The 22,540-nt window shown below is 36.0% G+C and overlaps 1 protein-coding gene across 3 annotated transcripts in view; it reads right to left on the reverse strand.

Annotated features, from left to right (window-relative positions):
* Nucleotides 1-22,210, reverse strand: part of USP38 (ubiquitin specific peptidase 38) — a 68,681-nt gene extending 46,471 nt beyond the window's left edge. For all 3 annotated transcript variants that reach the window (XR_008421660.1, XR_008421659.1, XM_019420401.2), the window contains exons 1-7: nucleotides 20,958-22,210; nucleotides 19,196-19,331; nucleotides 12,340-12,469; nucleotides 10,281-10,382; nucleotides 6,504-6,662; nucleotides 3,152-3,345; nucleotides 487-580 (exon numbers count right to left, since the gene is read on the reverse strand). Coding sequence is in view for 1 of the 3 variants with exons in the window: in XM_019420401.2 (XP_019275946.2) it covers nucleotides 487-580; nucleotides 3,152-3,345; nucleotides 6,504-6,662; nucleotides 10,281-10,382; nucleotides 12,340-12,469; nucleotides 19,196-19,331; nucleotides 20,958-21,639 (1,497 nt within the window). In the remaining 2 variants the exon portion in view is untranslated. The remainder of the gene's footprint in view (nucleotides 1-486; nucleotides 581-3,151; nucleotides 3,346-6,503; nucleotides 6,663-10,280; nucleotides 10,383-12,339; nucleotides 12,470-19,195; nucleotides 19,332-20,957) is intronic.
* Nucleotides 22,211-22,540: the final 330 nt, after the last annotated feature.

The raw sequence follows: 22,540 nt of genomic DNA on the forward strand, positions 1-22,540 counted from the left end.
GATCATCTTAAAATTTTAGGCCCTAGAACATAACAGATGAAGTTGTTTATCCATTAAGTTCAAGAGCTTAACATTTTGGACATAGTGAGAAGGTACATATTATTAGAAACAGGAGAAAATGAAGCCAATGTACCATAAAATTATTTTAATTGTTCATTATTATGAAAAATATATCCATTTAGTATCTATAACCTATTAAATATGCATTTAAAAAGACTTACATAGAAGCTTATTTATTGGATAGAAAATCAGATTTTATCTATAATAATGAGAACAAAGGGTCAGTATAATATTCATTTACAAGAATGGAAAACAGGAGGAAGAAATAAAAACTTCGATCATATCGTGATTTTAGGCAGGATCTCTTTAGTATATCTAAGTGGATTTAATATATGTTAAATGGTCACATACATATTAAAAAGATTCACCAAGTTTGGAACAATGTGCAAGGAAGTTAACATATATATAACTACACACACAACTCACCTGTGTATGGGCCAAAAAGGCAAAAAGATGCTGTAATTTTTTCATTAATGAATTGCACCCATTTAGATTTAAAGATAATACTTGCCTCCTGAAACTGAAAGAGAATAAAACATAGTGATTTTTGTTCACATGTGTACATACACACGCATTTATTAAAAGCTAAAAGGAAGTTAGTTCAAGAAATTATCCTCAAAGTAAAATTTGATTCATTTGATGGCCCTTCACTTAGCAAAGTTACTACTTACAATGAAGTGAAGAAGGAAAGGAAGAATGACAATAAATTAACAGTTACTATGGGACTGGGCAATGGCCCATGTACTGTTGTAAATTATTCCTATTTTCTGGATTAGCAAATAGAAATGAATTACGGTATCAGTTAATAACTTACTTTCATACCAGCATGAAATAAAAAAATGTGTTGTCAACAAAACATACTGTAAAGTTAGAGTTATTTAATGGGTGTGGTACAAGTACAGGGTGGGAAAAGGATAAATTATTCAAAAAAGATAACAGAAACAATAGGTATCCATTTGGAAAAAAATGGAATTAGATAAAATTTTACATTATTACAAATGCCACAGAGGAATAATGAGCTAAATGTGAAATACAAAACTATGGGAGTACTTAAAAGGAAAAAAAAGGGGGGGGGGAAATGGAGAGGGGGAAGACTTCTTATAATTCAGACCCCACAAATGAGAAATAACCGATCTCGCTGTATAAAACAAAAACTATAAATGAAACACTCTACAAATTTAAATCACACTGATACGAAGAGAGAATGTAATGAAAGATTATCATTCAGAGTACATATAAATCAATATGAAAAAGAAAAAGACAAAGACCCAAAAGAAACGTGCACAAAATTAAAGAATAGGTTATTTAGAAAACAAACACAAATGAACAAAGAAAAATAGGGAGGGAAAACTCTGTAATGGTCAGCGATGTTGCAAATTAAAGCAAAAAGACATTTTTCCCCCAATTAGAAAATATTTCAAAGACTAATTATATCAAGTACTGCTAAAGGTATGGGGTCACAGGTACAATTGTATATTAGTATGCAAGTTCAAATGCCATAGTCTTTCCGGAGAGCAATTTGGCAAACCCTATTCAAAGCAAATCCTATACATTTGCACAAGAGCAGAGAGATGTTAATTATGAGTAAAATAACTTAATATTCATCAATAGGAGTATCGTCAAATAAAATATACAGTACATCTATTTATTCAGAATGACAGTTCTGTCACTACCCTATCACGGGAATACTTCCAACCAGAATCATTAAAAGATAAAAGCAAGTGCTTGGAAAAAGCATATAAATAGGATTATGAATATTTTTTAAAAAACATTTTAAAAATAAGATTATAAGTATTTAAAAAAACTTTTTTTAAATAGCATTTGTTCTTCTTCTAGATAAAATCTTATAACAGTAAAAAAATGGTCTGAAATGATGCACACAAAACTGCTAACAAATGACCTTTGGGGATGGGAATTTTTTTATACACTTCCAAATTTAATTTTTTAAACCACAAAGAATTTACATTATTACCAAAGGAATAAAATATACTATCTGCCTTTTCTTAGTATCATAGTATCATACAAAAAGATGATACTTTTTGAAGCTCTTTGAATTGCTGTTCCTGGTTATAATTGCTTTGGGTCTTTCCTTTCACTATCCTCTGTAAAATGAGACAGCAGGCCTAGATGACCTCTGGTGGTGAGATACAGATTTGAATTTAGTTTCATGCATAGTATTACTTGTGAGGAAGAGTATACTTTTTTTTTTAATTAAAAATTTCAAATACAAACAAATTAAAAAAATAAAAGAAAACACTAAGCCAAACAAAAAAAACTCCTTAGTGTTAACAGTAGACTCTGGGGCCAGAAAATAAACCTAACTCTTCATCTTTTAGTTTGTGATTCCTCTAGGTAGGCATAAAAACTTACAAAGGCTTGGAACTCAATTGGTAAAGATCTGTGGTCAAGATTCATAAATACTCTATTGGTACTGAAGAGAAAAATTCAACCAAGTTTTTGCCTTTTGGAAAATTTTATCATTATTTTGTACCTTTACAGATAGCACTCACATAGCTAACAACCTCTGATTTCCTATCTGGTTGCAAAAGAAAGTGAATTTGAAAGTAAATCTGTACGAGGACAAAGAAACATATACATTTATACATTTGTTTATTATTTATCAACTTGAGGTGGGAAAAAGAGCTTAAACTTCTTTAGCAGCAATGAAGAAGTTATTAATCTGATAAACAGCAAAATACCTGCAAGCAGAAAAAACTAAACATAACTCCCTTAAAAGACATATAGGTTAAAAATACACTGTCTTACAGGATAATAATAAATTAGTACTTGAGGACACTTAAACTCTTTGGAATATGCTCACTTAATCCCTGTTATACTAAAAAATATCATCATTCAGAATATTCTAAATGCAATACATAATATAAATGTAAAGTAGAATTTATATAAGTTAACATTTAATAGTTCCTGAGCACTAAGAGCAATTTCATTTCTGAGTAAGGCAATTATATAAAAATATTAAAATTTCTGCCATTTATAAGAAATAATGTGAAGACAAACCCATTATCTTACATTTCATCACTATGTATCAATTTCTAGAGTTAAAAAACAAAATGTTCAAATTTAAACTTACTCTGTGGCCATAAACAATGCTTGTATAACACTGTTCATATAACATGTATTTCCTAGATTAATGAGGCCAGTTTTCCCAGTTTCAGATTTTCCAGAAAGTCTAGACAAGCAAGATGCCAAAGAATTGGATTGAGAAGTCCAGGCACTTTGATTGAGAATTAATTTTATCTTCTCTTCACTGGGCTTAGGAAAATCCTGTAGATCATAAAGAGGAGAAATAGTTTAAAAATATAAACCATTTTTGTTATTAACACCATAAAGAAGATTCTTCTGCTGACATTTAACCTTTCTTTCCTTCCTTATTTTTTTTTAATTTTATTTTTTAAAATTTACATCCAAATTAGTTAGCATATAGTGAAACAATGATTTCAGTAGATCCCTTAATGCCCCTTACCTATTTAGCCCATCCCCCCTCCCACAACCCCTCCAGTAACCCTCAGTTTGTTCTCCATGTTTATGAGTCTCGTCTGTTTTGTCCCTCTCCCTGTTTTTATATTTTTGTTTCCCTTCCCTTATGTTCATCTGTTATGTCTCTTAAAGTCCTCATACGAGTGAAGTCATATGATTTTTGTCTTTCTCTAATTTCACTTAGCATAATACCCTCCAGTTCCATCCATGTAGTTGCAAATGGCAAGATTTCATTCTTTTTGATTGCCGAGTAATGCTCCATTGTATAGATATACCACCTCTTCTTTATCCATTCATCCACTGGTGGACATCTGGGCTCTTTCCAATAGTTTGGCTATTGTTGATAGTACTGCTATAAACATGGGAGTGCAGGTGTCCCTTCGAAACAGCACACCTGTATCCCTTGGATAAATACCTAGTAGTGCAATTGCTGGGTCGTAGGGTAGTTCTATTTTTAGTTTTTTGAGGAACCTCCATACTGTTTTCCAGAGTGGCTGCACCAGCTTGCATTCCCACCAACAATGCAAAAGAGATCCTCTTTCTCTGTATCCTCGCCAACATCTGCTGTTGCCTGAGTTGTTAATGTTAGCCATTCTGACAGGTGTAAGGTGGTATCTCATTGTGGTTTTGATTTGTATTTCCCGGATGCTGAGTGATGTTGAGCACTTTTTCATGTGTTGGTTGGCCATTTGGATGTCTTCCTTGGAGACGTGTCTATTCATGTCTTTTACCCATTTCTTCACTGGATTGTTTTTTGGCAGAAGCTTTTTATTTTGAATTTTTTTAAATTTTATTTTATTTTTGAGAGACAGAGACAGAGTGTGAGGAGGGGAGGGGCAGAGAGAGAGAGAGAGAGAGAGAGAGAGAGAGAGAGAGAGAGAGAAAGACAGAATCTGAAGCAGGCTCCAGGCTCTGAGCTGTCAGCACAGAGCCCGACACGGGGCCTGAACCCACAAACTGCGAGATCATGACCTGAGCCGAAGTTGGACGCTTAACTGACTGACCCACCCAGGCGCCCCATCTTTCACTTACTTACTTTTGAAATCACCTATAGAACTTGACAGAAGAATGTTTCGAAATAAAACTTTGAGATCAAGGTATACTGTAGTGCTATTCAAAGGCAATAGAACATGGACTTAACACATAATTGAATAAATAATTTGCTTTCAAATTTTCTAGTAAAAATAAAAAATATCTCTTTTTCATTCACTAATATTTATTCAATATTAACCCTTAGAAACAAAAGCTCAAAGAAATCTGCACATGAAAAATGAAAATCATCTAAGCACAATGACCGCTGACTTTGAAAAATAAAACTCAATGTCGTGTTTAACAATATAGAAAATTATTACAAGATACAGATTCTTTTATGTGCTCTATGACATATGAGATACAATTTTAAATCAAAGTGAATTCAAGCACGAATAGAACAATGGAGAATAATGAAAGTTGGTAACATCATTCAACCTTTTTTGGACTGCTATTACCATCTGGTACTTAGACCTTAGAAAACAAACATTTTCTGAAGGAATTTTAATCTCTTGATTTTCTTGCTATTGTTGCCAGCTAATAGAAAAGTGCTTCCCTTGGGTTTAGAGTGAGAACCTTGCTTCTTCTGAGCCTAGTTCAGTTATCAGAATTCTCAATATGTGAACCACTGAAAAATAACAAACAGCAAGAGGTTTCATCTATGGATACAGAAAGACAACGCAGAAAGACATTAACATTACTATTGAATCTATGATAAAAAGCTCCTTTACACAAAGACATACATAAATATCAAAGTGCCATACCAGTAGTATACATTAATTGTACAAGAATCTTGTGTTCTGGGTTCAACCAAAATCAATTTGACTTCACCCATATAGTAAAAAGAATAAGCTTTGCATTCATTTCAGATACAGAAGAAGTAATAAAGATAATGAGATTTATCTTGTATTTAAGATCTCAAAATTTAACATTTCAAAAAAAACATTATTAACACAACTGATTTCTAATAACTTCTGATTAGTTCTGGCTGAGGCAAGTTCTCCAATTCTTTTGCTATACCCTGATCATGCAGTAAGTTTACTGAGTAAAGTGTACACATTGTGACCCATTCTTTAAGACAAACAGAATCAGTGCTTTTTAGGTCTAATAACTATACAAAGTTAAAAAAGGAGGGTAAGTTCACTAATAACTCAAGTAAAGATTCTATAAAATATGGATATTCATGAATAGTCCACAGCAAAAATGGAATAAAAACGGGTAAGGAAAAAAGTCAAATATTTTATTAAACTGCCTTTCTGGATTCTAAGATAATCTTAATGTATTTTAGCACTTCTGATATTGGGATACAATGGTGATGTATGTATTTACATAATGTAGCATTTCTTTTTACACTTGATCTTTGCCAAAAGTCTGAGAAGTGATCGTGTGCCATTTCTTTTTAAACAAATTTCCCCAAAAGTTGTTATAAATTTTTTTTACATTTATTTATTTTGAGGAGACAGAGACAGAGAGAGAATGAGAGAGACGGGAGAAGAAAGAGAGGGAGAGAGACAGAATCCCAAGCAGGCTCTGCACTGTTAGCACAGAGCCCAATGCAGGACTTGAACTCACGAACCCGTGAGATCATGCATGACCTGAGCCAAAATCAAGAGTTGGACGCTTAACTGACTGAGCCACTTAGGTGCCCCACAGGCTGTTACAAATTTAAAGATATGCCTCATAATTGATAGCATTGTAGAGCTAAAGAAACATGGTTATTAACTCAGATTAGTTACAGCAAGTAAGAGATTACTTCCTAAATATTAATGAATCCTGATTCCAATTACATTTTTCAAACAAAATGCATATTATACAGAATAGTAAATTGAATAGCTGGTTATAGAAATCTTTCACTACATTCATCTATCACATCATGGTCTGCAGCTGTATAAATACTGGTGCAACTATCATCATACCTTTATTGCTTCCAGAATAGGTTCGTAGAGATCTGGAAATCCAGAATAATGATACATCATACACTGTATCAATTCTGTTAACTGCACTAAGAAGGCTGTACTGGAAGGCAGACCATCGCTTTTGAAGGAGTGAACCAAATTAACTACATGAGGAACAATCTGAAGAGAAAAAAGACAAACATTCTTCAATTTATACAAATTGGCAACAAATTCTCTAGCCTACAAATGGAATGCAAATGTTACATGATCAGCAAATACTTTTCTGTATGTTCAGTCACAGCCTTTTTCTAAAAAAGCTATGAAGTTAAAAATTTCGAGTATCAAGGTAAATCTAGTTTCAAAGTCACATATAATTATAATTCCATGAGACCCCTTTCCTCATCCTTATGCTCCATCTAAAACAAACTAAGGTACAAAATAGAAGGCTTAGTTACTCCTGCCATTCTGAAAAATGCCTTAAGTTGAAAAATGTTAGGATTATTATATTTACCAGATTGTTTACAATAGGAACAAATTTTTAAAAGATAAACTGAGAATTAGCTTAAGGGCTCCATCTAGTGTGAACTTTAGATTTTTCACTTGAAAGAATTAAATGCTGTATATACTTTGCACATTAAAGTCTACTTCAAGAAAGTAAAGTAACTAAAATTACAGCTCAGGCTATAGGATTACCTTTCTTTTAGATAAACAAATAAATGATGTCTTATGTTAGCATGGTTATCCTTATTAACAACTGCCATTCTCCACCTCCAAAAATAGGAGATGGTTCTAAAAGGGAATCAGAGATTTCTAAGAAACTGGGGTTAAAAATAAAAGGGAAATCTAAAACACTCATTGCTCAAAAACACACAGAAAACAGCATTGATAATAAGCACAAGAGTGTCCATTCATTATAAAATTAGGCTAAAGTCAATACAGTGCCATTACGTATTCAAGATGATATTAACAAATAAACCCTGTTTTGCTTAAATGGTTCATTCCATTAGTACAGTGGTATCCTTGTTCCAACTAATTATTAATTATAATCTATTACTATACATTTATACTTCATATGTAAAAGGTATCTAAGAATATTATGTTCTATTTCTAAAACAATTTTTTGGTTGCCTAGTTGTAATAAAGGTGAAGTTAAAGTTTTATGGTCTCCAAATGGCAAATTATAGTAGTATCACAATCAACTTTCTTTCCTTCCTTCTAAAAAGAACAATCATATTCTTAAATTAACGCTGCTATTCTCTTTTTGCTCTGATTCTATGCTGGAGATCTTAAAATTATATTTTAGCTTTTGCACTACCTTCTTTAATCTTACCTCCATCAAAGGTATTAATTTGACCATGAAACCATCAGTTCCTAATGAGTTCAATCTGCTGCTCTTATCTCTACATTTCTACACAAAGCTGAGTTATAATTTTGCTCCATAAGGCCATTTCTATCAGATACTCTCTTGCTAAAATAGTCAGAAATCCAAAATTATTTTGTTTCCTCACAGGTAAAAAGAAAGAGAGAGAGAGAAGTGGAAGAGAAGAAGAGAAAATAACCAAAAAAAATGATTATTTAATTTATTTCCAAATCTTCCAAAAGCCTTCCTAGTGTAGATCTGTTCTTTGCAATCAGGTAATATAGTTGTCTGCTATACATCCTATATGGTTAAAATTATCACTGACATAGAAATGAGACTAAGTTTTTCATAGGCATAGATATATATGTGCAAGGAGGCTATTACCTTCTAAATGCTTGGAAGTTGATATTTTTTGAATGAGAAAACCTAAATATTTGTCAACATTACTGTAATACTCATTAAACTTAAGTTACTATTTGAGACAATGAATATAACTTATTAGAAGCTTTGATATTTTTCTTTTGTATAAATTTCTTTCCACTTATAAAAAGCATAAGAAAAGTAATTTGATCTATAAATACACACATTATAACATCAATCTTGGTTTGCTCTAAAATAGTATAAACAGGTAATGTAATGAAGAGTGATGGTTATTCCAGATTATTGCTTATACTTAACAACTTCTAAACCTGAATCCTTCACTGAATTAGTTATAGCTGATTTAACTACCACATGATTTAACTACCACTAGATGCTCAAGTTCATTTTAGTTGAGTAGCTGGTCTGGCTATACAAATATACATATATATGTATGTATATATACATACACCATGCTTACAGTATGGAAGCAATAATTAGATCTCAGTTTTTAGAATTTTCTAAGCCAGATGACAACTTTTAATTTCAGATCTAATGATTTCTTAAATAAATGATTTCATATTTCAATAAGCTAAATATTTCAGTCAACCATTTTTTTTAAACTATATTTTTTTCAGAAAATAAAAGCAATACAACAATATGGAGTATCTTCCATCTTTTAAAAAACTGTGAACAAAGAAATGGGTTTAGAGTATGGCATAAATGACTAATCAGACAGATTAAGAAATGTCCTCAGTTTGAGGAGCAATAAACATTAGAATGGATGACTAAGTTATGTTAGAGAATCTCCTTCCCAGAAATTCTGAAAAGAAAGCTTTTCTCAATTGGCCTACACGATTGTGCCTGAAGAGACACAAATAACTGATGTTCTTTACCTTGTTAAACTTTGCTAGTTCACCTGATGTATTAGCTCAAGTTTTGAGCTTTGCTTGTATAACCAGCAGATATAAGGTTATTGGTTGATGGTCAAGATCACCAATTAGACAATTAACTGTAGAAATTCTCACTAGACTCTGCTAGTATACCTGCTATATTAGCTTAAATTTTGAGTTTTGTTTGTGTAACAAATATAAGGTTACTGGTTGATGGTCAACATCACCAATTAGGCAATTAACTGTAGAAATTCTTGGAATAACACAACCTAAGTGACAATGCATAATGTAATTACCTCTTGGTAAGGTTTACTTTCTACAAAGCCTGCAGATTTTCCTTCAGTGGCAGTGAGGCACTGAGCAGCCTATGCATGTATATGGTTCTTGAGGCTAGTTAGTTATATTTCTAGCTAACAATGAACAACTGGGATTCAGCACTTATTCATCAGTCTCCTTTGAATCTGCTTGTAGTGGGTCCGCATTCCTAAGATTTTTACATTGTGGCTGGATTGATAATGAGGTTCTAGTCCTATAAAACCGAGGATCAGACCCTGGAGGAAGCAAGTAACCAGATAAAGCACTGCCTTTCTGTGATGTGCTAGATAGATAAGTGGACAGGTTCTTTGAATAACATTTTATCATTTCCACCTGTAATAACTGATAACCAAATAACTGAAATCAGATCAAATCAAAACCAGTGATGTAGCTCATTAAAAGTGGTAGGATTCCAGATATATTTTAAAGGTGGAGTCAACAGGATTTGTAGGTTATACGCTGGGAGAGAATGAAGTCTTAGTTCTGGGGCTATAAAACAATTGATGTTTTCACGTTTCTGAAATTCTAGAGCAGTCAGTGGTTTTAAACCATTTTTCTTCTTCTACACTGTTCATACATGAAACAGACAACCATCAGTGACGCAGACATGTGACATTTCTCGTGTAGAACAATAACTTTCAGTTGCTGGTAGTGGTTGCAAGTGGAGCAGTTTTGGTGAGACTCAGACATTCCGGAAATATATTCTTTGGAGGGAAATCCCATAACCTCAATTTTCTAAGAAATCATAAAGCTACAAGAAAATAGATTCAGGACTAACTTACGATCTTTTGACTACATGTAAATGTGACTCAATATTAAACTAAAATTTTAAAACAAAGCTTTTCAATGTAGAAAGCTTGTGTCCCAACTTACCAAATGGAACGCTTCTGGAGAATGCTGAAAACTAAGCAGCATATGTGAAAGAACTGCAAGAGCACCAGGTCTCACAAGAGGAAACCAAAGTCGATTAAAAACCTTCAAAAAAGATAAGACATCCATCTTAAAGAGTTTGTAGGGAAATCATTAACCCAGTCAGCGGTTATTTTCCTTGGACCAAAAATATGTATCTGAGTACCCCCTTTCTGGAAAGTTCTATCATAACATGTTATTAAACTCTGGGAGAGAGAAAGGTGGGAGATAACAACATGACTGACATCATGGGAATGCAGTGGCCTAAATAACTCTTAAAACCCCTTGATCAAATAAAAATCTGTCAAACCTTATTTACAAAGTGATAGTTCCTTTACCCACGCTTCATTCAATTCATTCAACAAATATTTACTGAGTACTTACTACTGCTCGGCATTGTTCTAGGCACTGAAGATACAATGGTGGATTAAAAGAAAAACTCTGATCCGATCAGGCTTACTGTCTACAGGGTGGGTAGACAATGAAAAGTAACATGGAGATAAGTGCTATGAAGAACAGGGACTGCTGAGTAGCAACGGGGTCTGCTATTTTATTATGATATTCAAAAAATTACTCATGTAAAAGGTGACATCTGACTATAAAAAACACTGAAGGAAACGAGAATAATCCTGGCAGATACCTGGGAGAAAAGCATAATAAGCAAGGCAAATGCCAAGCACTACAAAGGCCCTGAGGCCTGCAGCTTGCTGTACTAGAGATACAGCAAAGAGAACAGTGTAAGCAAAGCACAAAGACTGAGGCAGTAATAGATTTGATGAGAGAAGCAGCAGTGGGCGAGATCACGTAGGAGTTAGAAGACACCTGTCGGGGACCAAGGGCAGGAGCAGGGAGACTACTGCAATCAGTACATCAAGGCATGATAATGGCTTTGGACCAAAGTGATAGTGATGTAGCTGGTTAAAAGTGATAGGATTCTGGATATATTTTAAATGCGGCATCAACAGGATTTGTAGGATAACAGCTGAGAGAGAATGAAAAGAGAGAAGGATAGCTTCAAGGTTTTGGCCTGGGCGAGTGGATGAATTAACTACATAAGATGGGGAAGACCAGTCTGGGAGGGAAAAATCAGAGGTTATCATTGAAAAAGTTGAATTTGAGACCCAAGAATAGACAGGTGGATAGGTAAATATGGTAATAATGGTAAATAGGTAATAATGAATGAGAAATAGAAACCTGGCAGTCATTAACTTAGAAACATTATTTAAAGCCATGGAACATATATGCTCTGAGTATGGATTGAGAAGAAAATGGGTCAAAGATGAAAGAAACTCTAAAGCACTCTAAAGTTAGAAAGATCCACTATAAGAGACTGAGATGCTAGTGAACCAGGGCAAAAAAAGAAGTGAACTGGGACAAAATCTAAGTGAGGAAAGTATTTCAAGAGGGAGTGATCAACTGTCAAATGCTGTTGATAGGTTAAATGAGAGGAGGCCTGAGAAATAACTCTGAGTTTAGCAATACTGGAAAGCACTGGTGTCAAAGATAGTTTTGGATGAATGATGGTGGCACAAGCTTGATTAGTTGGATGCAAAAGATAATAGGAGGGGCGCCTGGGTGGCTTGGTCAGTTACGCATCCTATTCTTGACTTCGGCTCAGGTCATGATCTCAGTTTGTGAGTTCGATCCCCACATAGGGTTTAGTGCTGACAGTGTGGAGCCTGCTTAGGATTCTCTCTCCCTTCTCTCTGACCTCCCCCATGTGCGCACACGTGCGTGCACTTGCACACACACTCTCTCACTCAAAATAATAAACATTTTTAAAAAAGGAAGATAATGGGAGGAAATGTTTTCATATTCAATACTTGAAAACAGCAAAACTATTTTAATTACCTATACTTAAATACCATTTTCAGTTTCTAAAGTCTGTTTCAAAATTATTATTCAAAACAAAACCCAAAATAAGAACATATTCAACATTAGATACTTTACAGGGGACAACTCAAAGATAAAACCATTGATTAGGAGACCATTCATTTTAAGAGATTTAAATACTCCCACTTACCAGTTCTATTTTCAGTAAAGTAACATCTATCAAAATAGTAAACTTCTGGACAGCTGCTAGTCCTTTCAGGAGTGCAATTACCCATGTGTCCACATGTTGAGCCAATGGCCAGGACAGCCAGTCAATCATTCTGAAAATTGAAAAACAAAACTATTAATCTTGAAAATATTTTCAACATCTTTTAGTTGGAAACAACAAGGGTTAGAGTAGATAACCACTCCCTTTGTGACTCAGTATTTACTGAGTTTGCTTATGAAAAGCGTTGTTTTAGATGTAGAAATGAGGGGCGCCAAAGTGGCTCAGTTGGTTACTCGGCTCAGGTGATGATCTCATGGTTGGTGAGACGGAGCCCCACACCAGGCTCTGTGCTGACAGTATGGAGCCTGCTTGGGATTCTCTCTCTTCTTCTCTCTACCACTCCCCTGCTTGTACACTCTCCCTCTCACAAAATAAATAAACATTAAAAAAATAAATAAAATTATAAGATGTAGAAATGAGTATAATGGGTGCTTGTACTCAAGGAGTTTCCAATCTTGTAAGCTGATAGTTTCTCACATATTTCAATAAAAAGAATTTCTGATAAAGGGTCATTTCACATAAATGCAAAGTTTTAAGTTGAAGTTACATAGTGGAATCTAGCATTTATTAGGCAAACTTACTCTAAGAAGAACAGTTCAAATGTAGTTCTCTAAGATACAAGGGAACAAAATTTCTCCTTTCTGGTAACTGCAGTCTAAATATGAAATGCACTTTTAAAAAAGACTGTATTTTGAATTGTGAAACAGGTCTCTTCACCTTTCAGTATCCTACCATACCAAGAAAAAAGGAAATGTTAAATAGATAAAAGTGTACTGAAGTGTAAATATACCATATATTGAATTAGTGAGTGTTTATATTGAATTAGTGTTTTTCTTCTTGAGTAGCAACCCAGTTTAATGGAAATAACAGCAAAGTAAGATGGAGTTTGACAGAGACTATCCCCAATGTTAGACATCAATCACAATGAACAGTGGTACAACTCTTTTGGAAAGCATTTGGGCCAAATGTTCATATTATTTGATCCAATGATCCAATTTTGGGGATTACATAAGAAGAAAATAGTAGTGGATAAACAAAAGTTTTAAAATCAGAGTGATCTAGTTTCAAAATCTCAACTTACCATTTATTAATTGGCGGAGGGGGGGCTCTAATACCTGATTAAGTTATTTAACCTCTGTGTCTCAGTTTTCTCATCTGGAGACTACAGATAAACATGCTTATTTTACAGAGCTGATGTGAAGACTACATGAGTTAATGTATGACACTGGAAATACTCAATGTGCATGCTTCTCTTCTACCAAATATTAACATATGTGGCAATAAATAATTGAACAAAATGTCCAATATAAATACTAAGTATACAAACATATGACCAAAAGAGCAACGAACATGTTTAAAAAATGGCCTTCTAAATTGACTTGGTCATTTTCACAACAGTTACGTTGTAACTACCTACATTAACACTGGAGTGTTATCTTTTTTAAGGTTTTTGCTCTTAAGATTAAAATGTTCCATCCGACATCAAGAGTGGTCCAAAGTCCAAATGCACATTAACTACTAGTTATCTGTATGTTCCCTATGCTCTCTACACATATTAATTTCTCCTCTTGTTTTTCTGGCCATCTTCTTCTAACAATGATGGTTATAAATCATTTAAGTAGTCCCTGACAGCTGTTCCACATTTTCCAACCATTGTTAAGCTGATTTTCATAAAAGTTTATAGTCACTCTACATACATAGAGTAGAGAGACACTTGTATTTGTGTACAAAGAGTAAATTCACTGTAGCACTGTATTTAGGATATGAAAAAAATGCAAACAATATAAATGTCTATAAATAAGGAAATAGCTAAATATACTATGGAACATTATGTAGAGTTTTAAAGAATAAGATGGATGTATATGAATCTATCCATGGGGGTCCAACATGGAAAGATCTGAAATACTGTTCAATTAAAAAAGAAAAAAAGTGCCAGTAAGTCTTTTAAAAACTGTTTTTGTTTAAAAGAAAATCATGTGAGTACATATTGTACATTTTTTGAGTGCAAATATGCACACAGAAAAAGATGTGGTTCAGAGAAGGAGTATATGGGAACACATCTCCTGGGCTCTATGGACTCTGCCCTGTAGGGAGTGGCACTGCTGGAATAGAAACTAGGCTCCCTGGAACACAGGGCCCTGGGCCAGAACTCCCCTTAGGTCAGGTCTAAGGGGGCAGAGTAGAAAATTCCACTTGGCTATGGTTCTTCATTATACCTAATCACCCTATCAGCTTTTTCCTCGCCTCTCCATTTCTAGCTTCCCATCTCATAAGCCTCTACTCTTTACCTTATCCCATATGTACCCAAACTCCTGACCATCCTAAAGAAACTTCAAGTCAGAAGTAACATGAATTAGAAGCCATTCACTCAACAAATATTTGAGTGCCTATTATAAAACAGGTATTCTGTTAAATGCTGAAAATATAATAGTAGTTACAATTTCTGCTTTCAAATTGGTAAGAAAAGTTAGGAAATTTGTCAACAGTTACACAATTAATAAACAGTAAGTAGTACTGCTATTTGAACTAAGGTCTGCTGGTAAGTAGTGGAACACTTTTAGCTACACTTTAATTATATTCCAATTGTGCTTCAATCTGACAGGACTAGCATATGCCCAAATCCTTTCAGGCACAGGCATTGTGAGATCAGTTATTTTTATGGTTAATGACAGTAATCTTGTCCACCATGCATTGGTTACTGCATGAATTTTAAGGACACTTAACCTTGATATATCAAGTTAATTTCTTACCATTTAAGAAAATTTAACTGTAGTTGTAATTTATGTACTTTGAAGTCTTTCTTCCTCCATTAGGCCAGGAGCTTAAGAGCAGTGATCTTACTATTGGGTTTTTGTTTGTTTGTTTGTTTGTTTGTTTTTCGATCTTTAATCTTTGGACCCCCAATATTTAGCACAGTGCTTGGCACTGAGAAGGAGCTCAAATTTGTGGAATAAATAAAACCATTTCTTTCTAGAGCTAAAAAATATGCAACTTGAAAACCCTTAAAATTAAAATTAGCAATATTATGTAGGATATAAAATAGATTTATTCTTAATATGTGGAGAACAAAACCAATTTTCACTTTTAGAAGGCAGCTTCATGGCTAGATCCAGCCTCAGTTGTGTATTTGTTACACCGTTTTAAAAATTGGGAAATTTCACATAAAAAACTTTCAGGTTTCTTTTGAAAAATCAGATCAGCCACACTGAACTCAAATTTCCTTGTGGCTCAAGAAAAATGGAGTGGAGGATCAGCTTCCTCTTTTGGAAGGTGATTGTGCACCCCATCCCTTATTATTTCAGTTACATACAGCCTATTTCATACTTTAATGTTACTTATCTGGTCCTGGTATGGTATTTGGAGTTCTTTGTATTATAGAAAATAACTGTTAAAGAATGGTAAGTGGTCTGTGTGGGGTAGTACGGACTATGGGGAATTATAAGGTGGGAGTATTATAAACTAATCATAGCTATTCTTTTCAGTTACATTTGCAACATAAGAGTAATTACTCCAGATACACTGTAGGTTAAATAGGATCATGTACGATAAATCAGAAATGCAATACAAAAACTGGATCACAACTTCCCATCCAAACAAATAGGCAAAAATTAATTATTGATTATATTTTATTTTAAAAAATTTATTTATTTATTTTAAGCAATCTCTATGCCCAATGTGGGGCTCAAACTCATGACTCTGAGATGAAGAGTTGTGTGCTCTTCCTACTGAGCCAGACAGGTGCCCCACAAATATATTTTAAAAACAAAACAAATTCATGGGGCACCTGGGTGGCTCAGTCGGTTGAGCAGCTGGCTTCGGCTCAGGTCATGACCTCACAGTTTGTGAGTTCAAGCCCTGCATCGGGCTCTGTGCTGACAGCTCGGAGCCTGGAGCCTGCTTTGGATTCTGAGTCTCCCTCTCTGCTCCTCCCCTGCTCTCTCTCTCTCTCTCTCTCTCTCTCTCTCAAAAATAAATAAATAAACATTAAAAACAATTTTTTTTAAACAAAACAAATTCATAAGTTGGATACTATGACTGTTTGAAAACATTGAAAAATTAGGATTAAGAGTGCTGACTGCCAAGAATTGGAATTTGCACTTGATGTAGCAAGTGGTGAAGTCATTATAATTTGTTGATCAGAAGAGAAAAATGAATAGGTCAGGATGATTTAGAGAAGAGAGCTAAGTCAACTGCTGGCAAAAAGACCAACTAGAAGATTCTGTTGTAATGACTTAGGGCATATAATGAAAAATGTTGAATATTATTCCCTATGCAATGAAGGTGACAGACCAATTGATATCTAATTTCACTTTCAGCTCTGAAATCTATAATTCTTGAAATCTTCCCATTTTATTTAGAAGACCACATAATTTATGATATATTCATCTCAAAGAGAAAGAAATTTTAGTGCAGTTGTAGTCACACTGACAAAGGAATATTACTGCTAGGCAGGACACAGAAGGAATTTCATTATGGAGAGATGGATGAGATATGAGTGTTTCTCAAAAATAAATGAACAATGAGAATTTTACATAAAGACTTGGAATTCAACCACGTATAGAAGAGAATTGATAAAATGATAAGAATAAATGGAGAAGTAAAAATAGAAAGGACAATATGAAGAAAATCCTAATAGAATGGTGTCACAACATTTCTAGAACTTTAAGAACTATGAATATAAAGATACCAAGAAGATGAAAACAGCAATACAGACCACCAAATATGGCAAAGAGATCACCATAAATTGAAAGTAGTGGGGATAGGGGTACCGGGGTGGCTCAGTCAATTATGCACCTGACTCGATTTTGGCTCAGGTCATGACCTCATGGTTCATGGGATTGAGCCCTGTGTTGGGCTCTGCTTGGGATTCTCTCTCTCCCTCTCTCTCGCTGCTCCCTCCTGCTCTCTCTCTCAAAATAAATAAATAAACTTAAAAAAAAAAAGTAGTGGGGATAGAGGCCATACAGCAAGAACGATTTATATAGATTTTTCTTCAATATACAAAGCAAGTTCACGTATCTATGGAAATTAAGGAGAGAATGAGCAATGAGAATCTGAAAGTAATAGTTACAGATAAATTGATTCAGTTAAATTTAAGAGCACAAGGAAGAAAGAAGGAAAGCAAGAAGAGAAAGAAAGTCCTTTTTAAACACTAGACAAAAAAGGGAAAAAGGTAGAAAATATCAAAGTCCTCAAAGTTTGTGTTACAGACAGTGAGATATGTATACATGTAACTTTCTGAGAAACCAACATAAATACTTAAGTTTATGTCATGACTATAATTTTATAGCAGGTACACAGAAACCATTTTGTTCCAAATCCCTGTATTTTATTTAGATGTGCTATACACATAGATACACACAGATACACACACACACACACACACACACACACACACACACACACACACAATTACAAGAAACCCCAGGCAGATATGAAACAAAAATAGGTAGAGAGGAAAAGCTCAATTAGAAAAAGAGTCATTGAAATAAAGAAACATAATAGCTGGAATAAGCTCTATAAATGGGTACCTTTGAAGAAAAAATTATAGCAAATTGTAAGACAGTTCTGATGTTTTTCCCCTTAGCTCTTCACAGGGTTTGCTCCCTCATTTCATTTACATCTTTACTTCATCAGCACTGTCTCATTGAGGCTTTCCTAATCCATCCTATTTAAAATTCCAAGCCATTTCCTCATATTTTATGTCTTTCCTATCTACTTTTTTCCCAAAGCACTCCTCACTATTCAACATACTAAATTATAATCTTATTTATCATATTTAATAAAATCTAAAACAAAATCAACTTTAGGATGTATAATTAGTTTACATATCACTAAGGCAGGAAAAGTCACGTCTACAGCAAATGACTACGTATTTCCACATGTTACCATCTCTGAAATCAGGATGCATCTTGGAATCAATAAAATATGTTATTAGTTTACTGTATGCCTTTCCATCTAGAAAGTAAGCCCATGAAGACAGATAGTTTTATCCATTTGTTCAAGGAGATTCTGAAACACTGCCTGGCACTTATGGTAAGTGTCCAATAAATGTGATTTGAATAAATAAATGAATGAGTTAATAAAAGCATGAAAATGTTGAGAAGGATAAATAATATTAAGTTTACACCTACAGATATATGAATAAACTGCAAAACATCAAGAAGGAGAAAAACAAACAGCAGAAAAGCCTAACTACTGACAAAGGAATGACAATTTGACTGACAGCAGACTCCGTATCAGCAACAATAGTTGCCAGAAGACAATGCAGTATTATTTTGAAAATACGAGGAGAAAATGACTATCAATTAGAATTCTATATCTTGCCAAGTTCTCCACTGAAGATTAAGGAAGAAAAAACGTATTTCAAGCAAAGGTCGAGCGCATTACCCAGAAATTCCAGTTGAAAGAGAAAGTAAAAGTATATACTTAGCTTAAAAACAAAACAAAACAAAACAACCCAGAGAGAAGAAATAGGTTCCAGAAACAATAATGAGTAAAGAAATTAGTAAAATATATTGATAATCTAATATACAGTAAGCATATGTCTATATTTTTGGAATTAAAGTTTAGTTGAAAACGTTCTTTGAATTACTGGAATGCCTGTCAAATCTATAGTATGGTAAATAATTCATTCCAATTACTTTGGAGAATCTTTACGCATTTGATTCTATGATTTCAGTTTTAAAAATCTAAGTTTTTCCTTACCCACACAATACAACAAAATATCTCCTCCTCCCAAATCTACAACACCATCTATAGTGTCATGAAGAAGTACCTGCAAAGAGCTTGGGTCATACTTGCATCTTTTACATTTGGATCCGTAGTTAGGCTCCTGATGAGAACTGTAATCATCTGAAGAGGAATATGCTGCACAAGGCTTGCCAATGCTACAGAAGGTTCAAATGATGCATCTATTTTTTTAATTGAAAAAGAAAAAGGAATATGGCAAGAAAATTCAAGTAAAGTATTTAGAGAGAAACAATTTACCAAAAAAAAAAAAAAAAATGTTGTTGCAGCAAAGGTGTTAATCAGGAAGCAGTTGTTAATGTTCTATCTCATGGGTAGATGTTAAATTACAGAAATGAGAGATGAGGGTGAATAGCAATGACTGTTCATTACACAGAAAATTACTACAATATAAAAACTATGGTTCGCTATTGCCAGATTTAGTCTGTAAGTTACTTTGTTTTCCTGTATTATTTAATATTAAGTTACTGTTGTGCTAAAATTTTCATTTGTAAGTCAGCAATGAAAGGTATCATTTAAATTCCCACTTTAGACCCTTCAATGTAACTTATAACCATGAATTACAGTAGTCATTATGTTGTTCTAAGGAAGATTTAAAAAATATCTTAATGAAGTAAAAATTAAGGTGAATTTTGAGGGAATTTGCTTAAACTACATAATAATTGAACAATTCAAGGTGAGCACCTTTACTGCTACAGCTGACAAAGTTCTGGGGAAATCTTACAGTTCTAGCTACACTGGTAATACAAGAAAAATTACAATCAAAAGAATAAAACAACTAAGATGCTGCAAATATACACTTGGTAATTCTTTCCTAAACATATTTAATTCATCACAATGCATGAAGCTTGTTAAAACTCTACTCTTATTTCTTTCTGGTTCTCAAGATAAAAGGAAGACACCTCCTTAAGAAGTTGATTCAAACAACAGCCAGGGAGAATGACTGTACCAAGAAGAGAGGAAGTAAACACAGTTTTGGATCTAGTTTCACAAATTACAGAGCTGAAAGCTCCAAGTCCAAAAAGGAATGTAGATATAAGGTAAAATCCCTGGTGAGAAAGCATATTCTTGCCAATTATTACTTGGCTCCTTCCCACTTTCTAAGGATGTAGTTCATGGGCTATACCCTGAGCACAAAAGCACCTATTTAAGGCCTCATACTCTTTCCTTTCGCTCATTCTACCTGCACCCTTTCTTTCCTACACTACAGCAGACAGAAAATGTCAATATTTAAAAACTACATAATTAACTGGAATAATCCAGTAATAAAACAAACTGCACAGCCCATGAATAAAAAAGTGGGAAAATTAAAAAAAAAAACAACAGGGGAAAAACTCGTAACCACAAGATGACAGAGTCAAAGTACAATAATAACATGATAAACATTATCATGCTGTCATTAGTCACTAATGAATAGAAGCTTTATATAGTAGTTGTCAATCCTCAAAGCATTCCATAACTTCAGCAGAGGCTGGGCAATTAAGCAACTTATTTAGTGCCAAAGATCTTAGACCTCAATGTTCTCAACATTTAAAATAGGAACGCTGTCTTTTTTTTAAGGCACAAAGGGACAGGATAAAAAGGGTAGTGAATAGGAATACAATTTTGGATGAGGGTATGGAGATTTGTTTTCCATTGAAAATGTTTTCAGGGCAGAGAACCAAACATGGTTTTGTGTGTGTGTGTGTGTGTGTGTGTGTGTGTGTGTGTGTGTGTGTGTGTACGTGTGCGTGTGTAAGAGACACAATGAATTTCCAAGAGAGATTTTTTTGGAATATAGTAACACTTACCTGTGGAAGAAATGCTTGCAAAAACTTCTTGCAGGGAAGGGAGGAGTGTGGAGGGCTCGGCCTTCCAGATGTTCTGCAGCAAGTTACTCACTTTTGTCACCTGAGACACATATTCCCGCAGCTCCTTCTCCTGGGTGGACACGCACTGGAAATGGCCTATCGTTCGAACAAGCTGTTGACAGAAAGTGATTGACAATTTTCCCTTGGGGATGCACTGCACGAAGTCGCTCAGCAGGTCGCTCAATCGGGCACACAGCTGCGGCTCCGGCCTCTCACACACCATACGTAACACCTCCACTTGAAGCAGGCTGAAGAGGTCTAGCACCGACGGGCAGCTCATGATCAGCTTCAGGCCGTTGTGAATGTAGTCCAGAATGGCTACGTCCTTCCTGTCCAGCGAGTGGTAACCCTGCTGAAGGAGGCCCAACACGAACGTCTTGTTGAAGAAGGACTCGAACTCCGGCCGGTGGTACCGTGCATAGGCCTCCAGCACTTGGTGCCCCACCTGCCGTTGAAAGGGGTCTTGGCCCTCCAGGATGAGCCGGGTAGTCAGGTCAAACATGGCTTCGCACTGCGCCTCGTCCAGCCAATGCTCTGCTGATTCCACCACCTTCCGCACAATCACCCGTTTCAGGGGCAGTGGGTGCGAAGAACTCACCAGGCCCTCCAGGATCTTGTCCATTGTCGCCAAGCTGCAAGGCCAGGGCCACGGGGTTAGGAGCGGGGGCCGACAGTCCCGACGTGGGGCACGAGAGTCCCGTGGCAAAGGGGAACTTGGGGCGCAGCAGTAGCGGGACCGACCACCGCCACCACAGTCTCAGCAGCCACATTTATCGGGTAGGGGAGCCCATCCAAGTCCGGGTGGGGGGTGGCAAGCCTGGGTAGCGTAAGAGCCAGCACCGCCCGTCGCGGGCCTAAGGAGCCAGAGGCCCGCACTCCGCAGACGCCCCGGGCCTGCGTTCCCTCTCAGCATCAGCGCGGAGGGGATGGCGGGGACCCTCGGCAGCGGCGGTCACACAGGGCTCGGGGCTGCCAGCCAGTAGGTGGAGGAAGCTCGCCTTCGCTTCCTGGGGCAGGTGTGGGCGTCCGGCCTTTGGCAGGTCATAAGATGAAACCCGCCCTGGGTTGAGTCAGAAGCCGCTGTCACTGAACGTGCCGGGTCAGCTCCGGAGAAGAGAAGAAGCTAACACACTTGACCCGGATTCAGAAGGTCCCACAAACAGGAAGTGAAGGACTAAGACCCTCCGGAAAGGCCCGCCCCGCCGCCCCTCCTCCGCCCCGCCGCCCCTCCTCCGCCCCGCCGCCCCTCCGCCCCTCCGCCGTCCCGCCCCTCTCTCCCTCTCCCCCTCCTCCGCCCCAACTCGCAGACTCCCCGCCCCCCACCCCGTCTACGCGCGGAATCCCTCCTCGTCTTGCTACTGCTGCGCAGGCGCGGCCGCTGCCTGTCGAGTCGCGCGGCGACGCTTGCGTCAGTGGGCACCGTGTGTCGAGTCACAGGCGGCTTTCTGGGAGGCGCGGCCGCGAGCGGAAGCTGAGGAGGTGGTCAGGGTTTTTAGGATTCCTACTTCCTGATCTCTGTAGGT

The sequence above is a fragment of the Panthera pardus genome, unplaced genomic scaffold (genome assembly GCF_024362965.1).
Source record: "Panthera pardus isolate Hobbes unplaced genomic scaffold, ASM2436296v1 HiC_scaffold_13, whole genome shotgun sequence".
Lineage (NCBI taxonomy): Eukaryota > Metazoa > Chordata > Mammalia > Carnivora > Felidae > Panthera > Panthera pardus.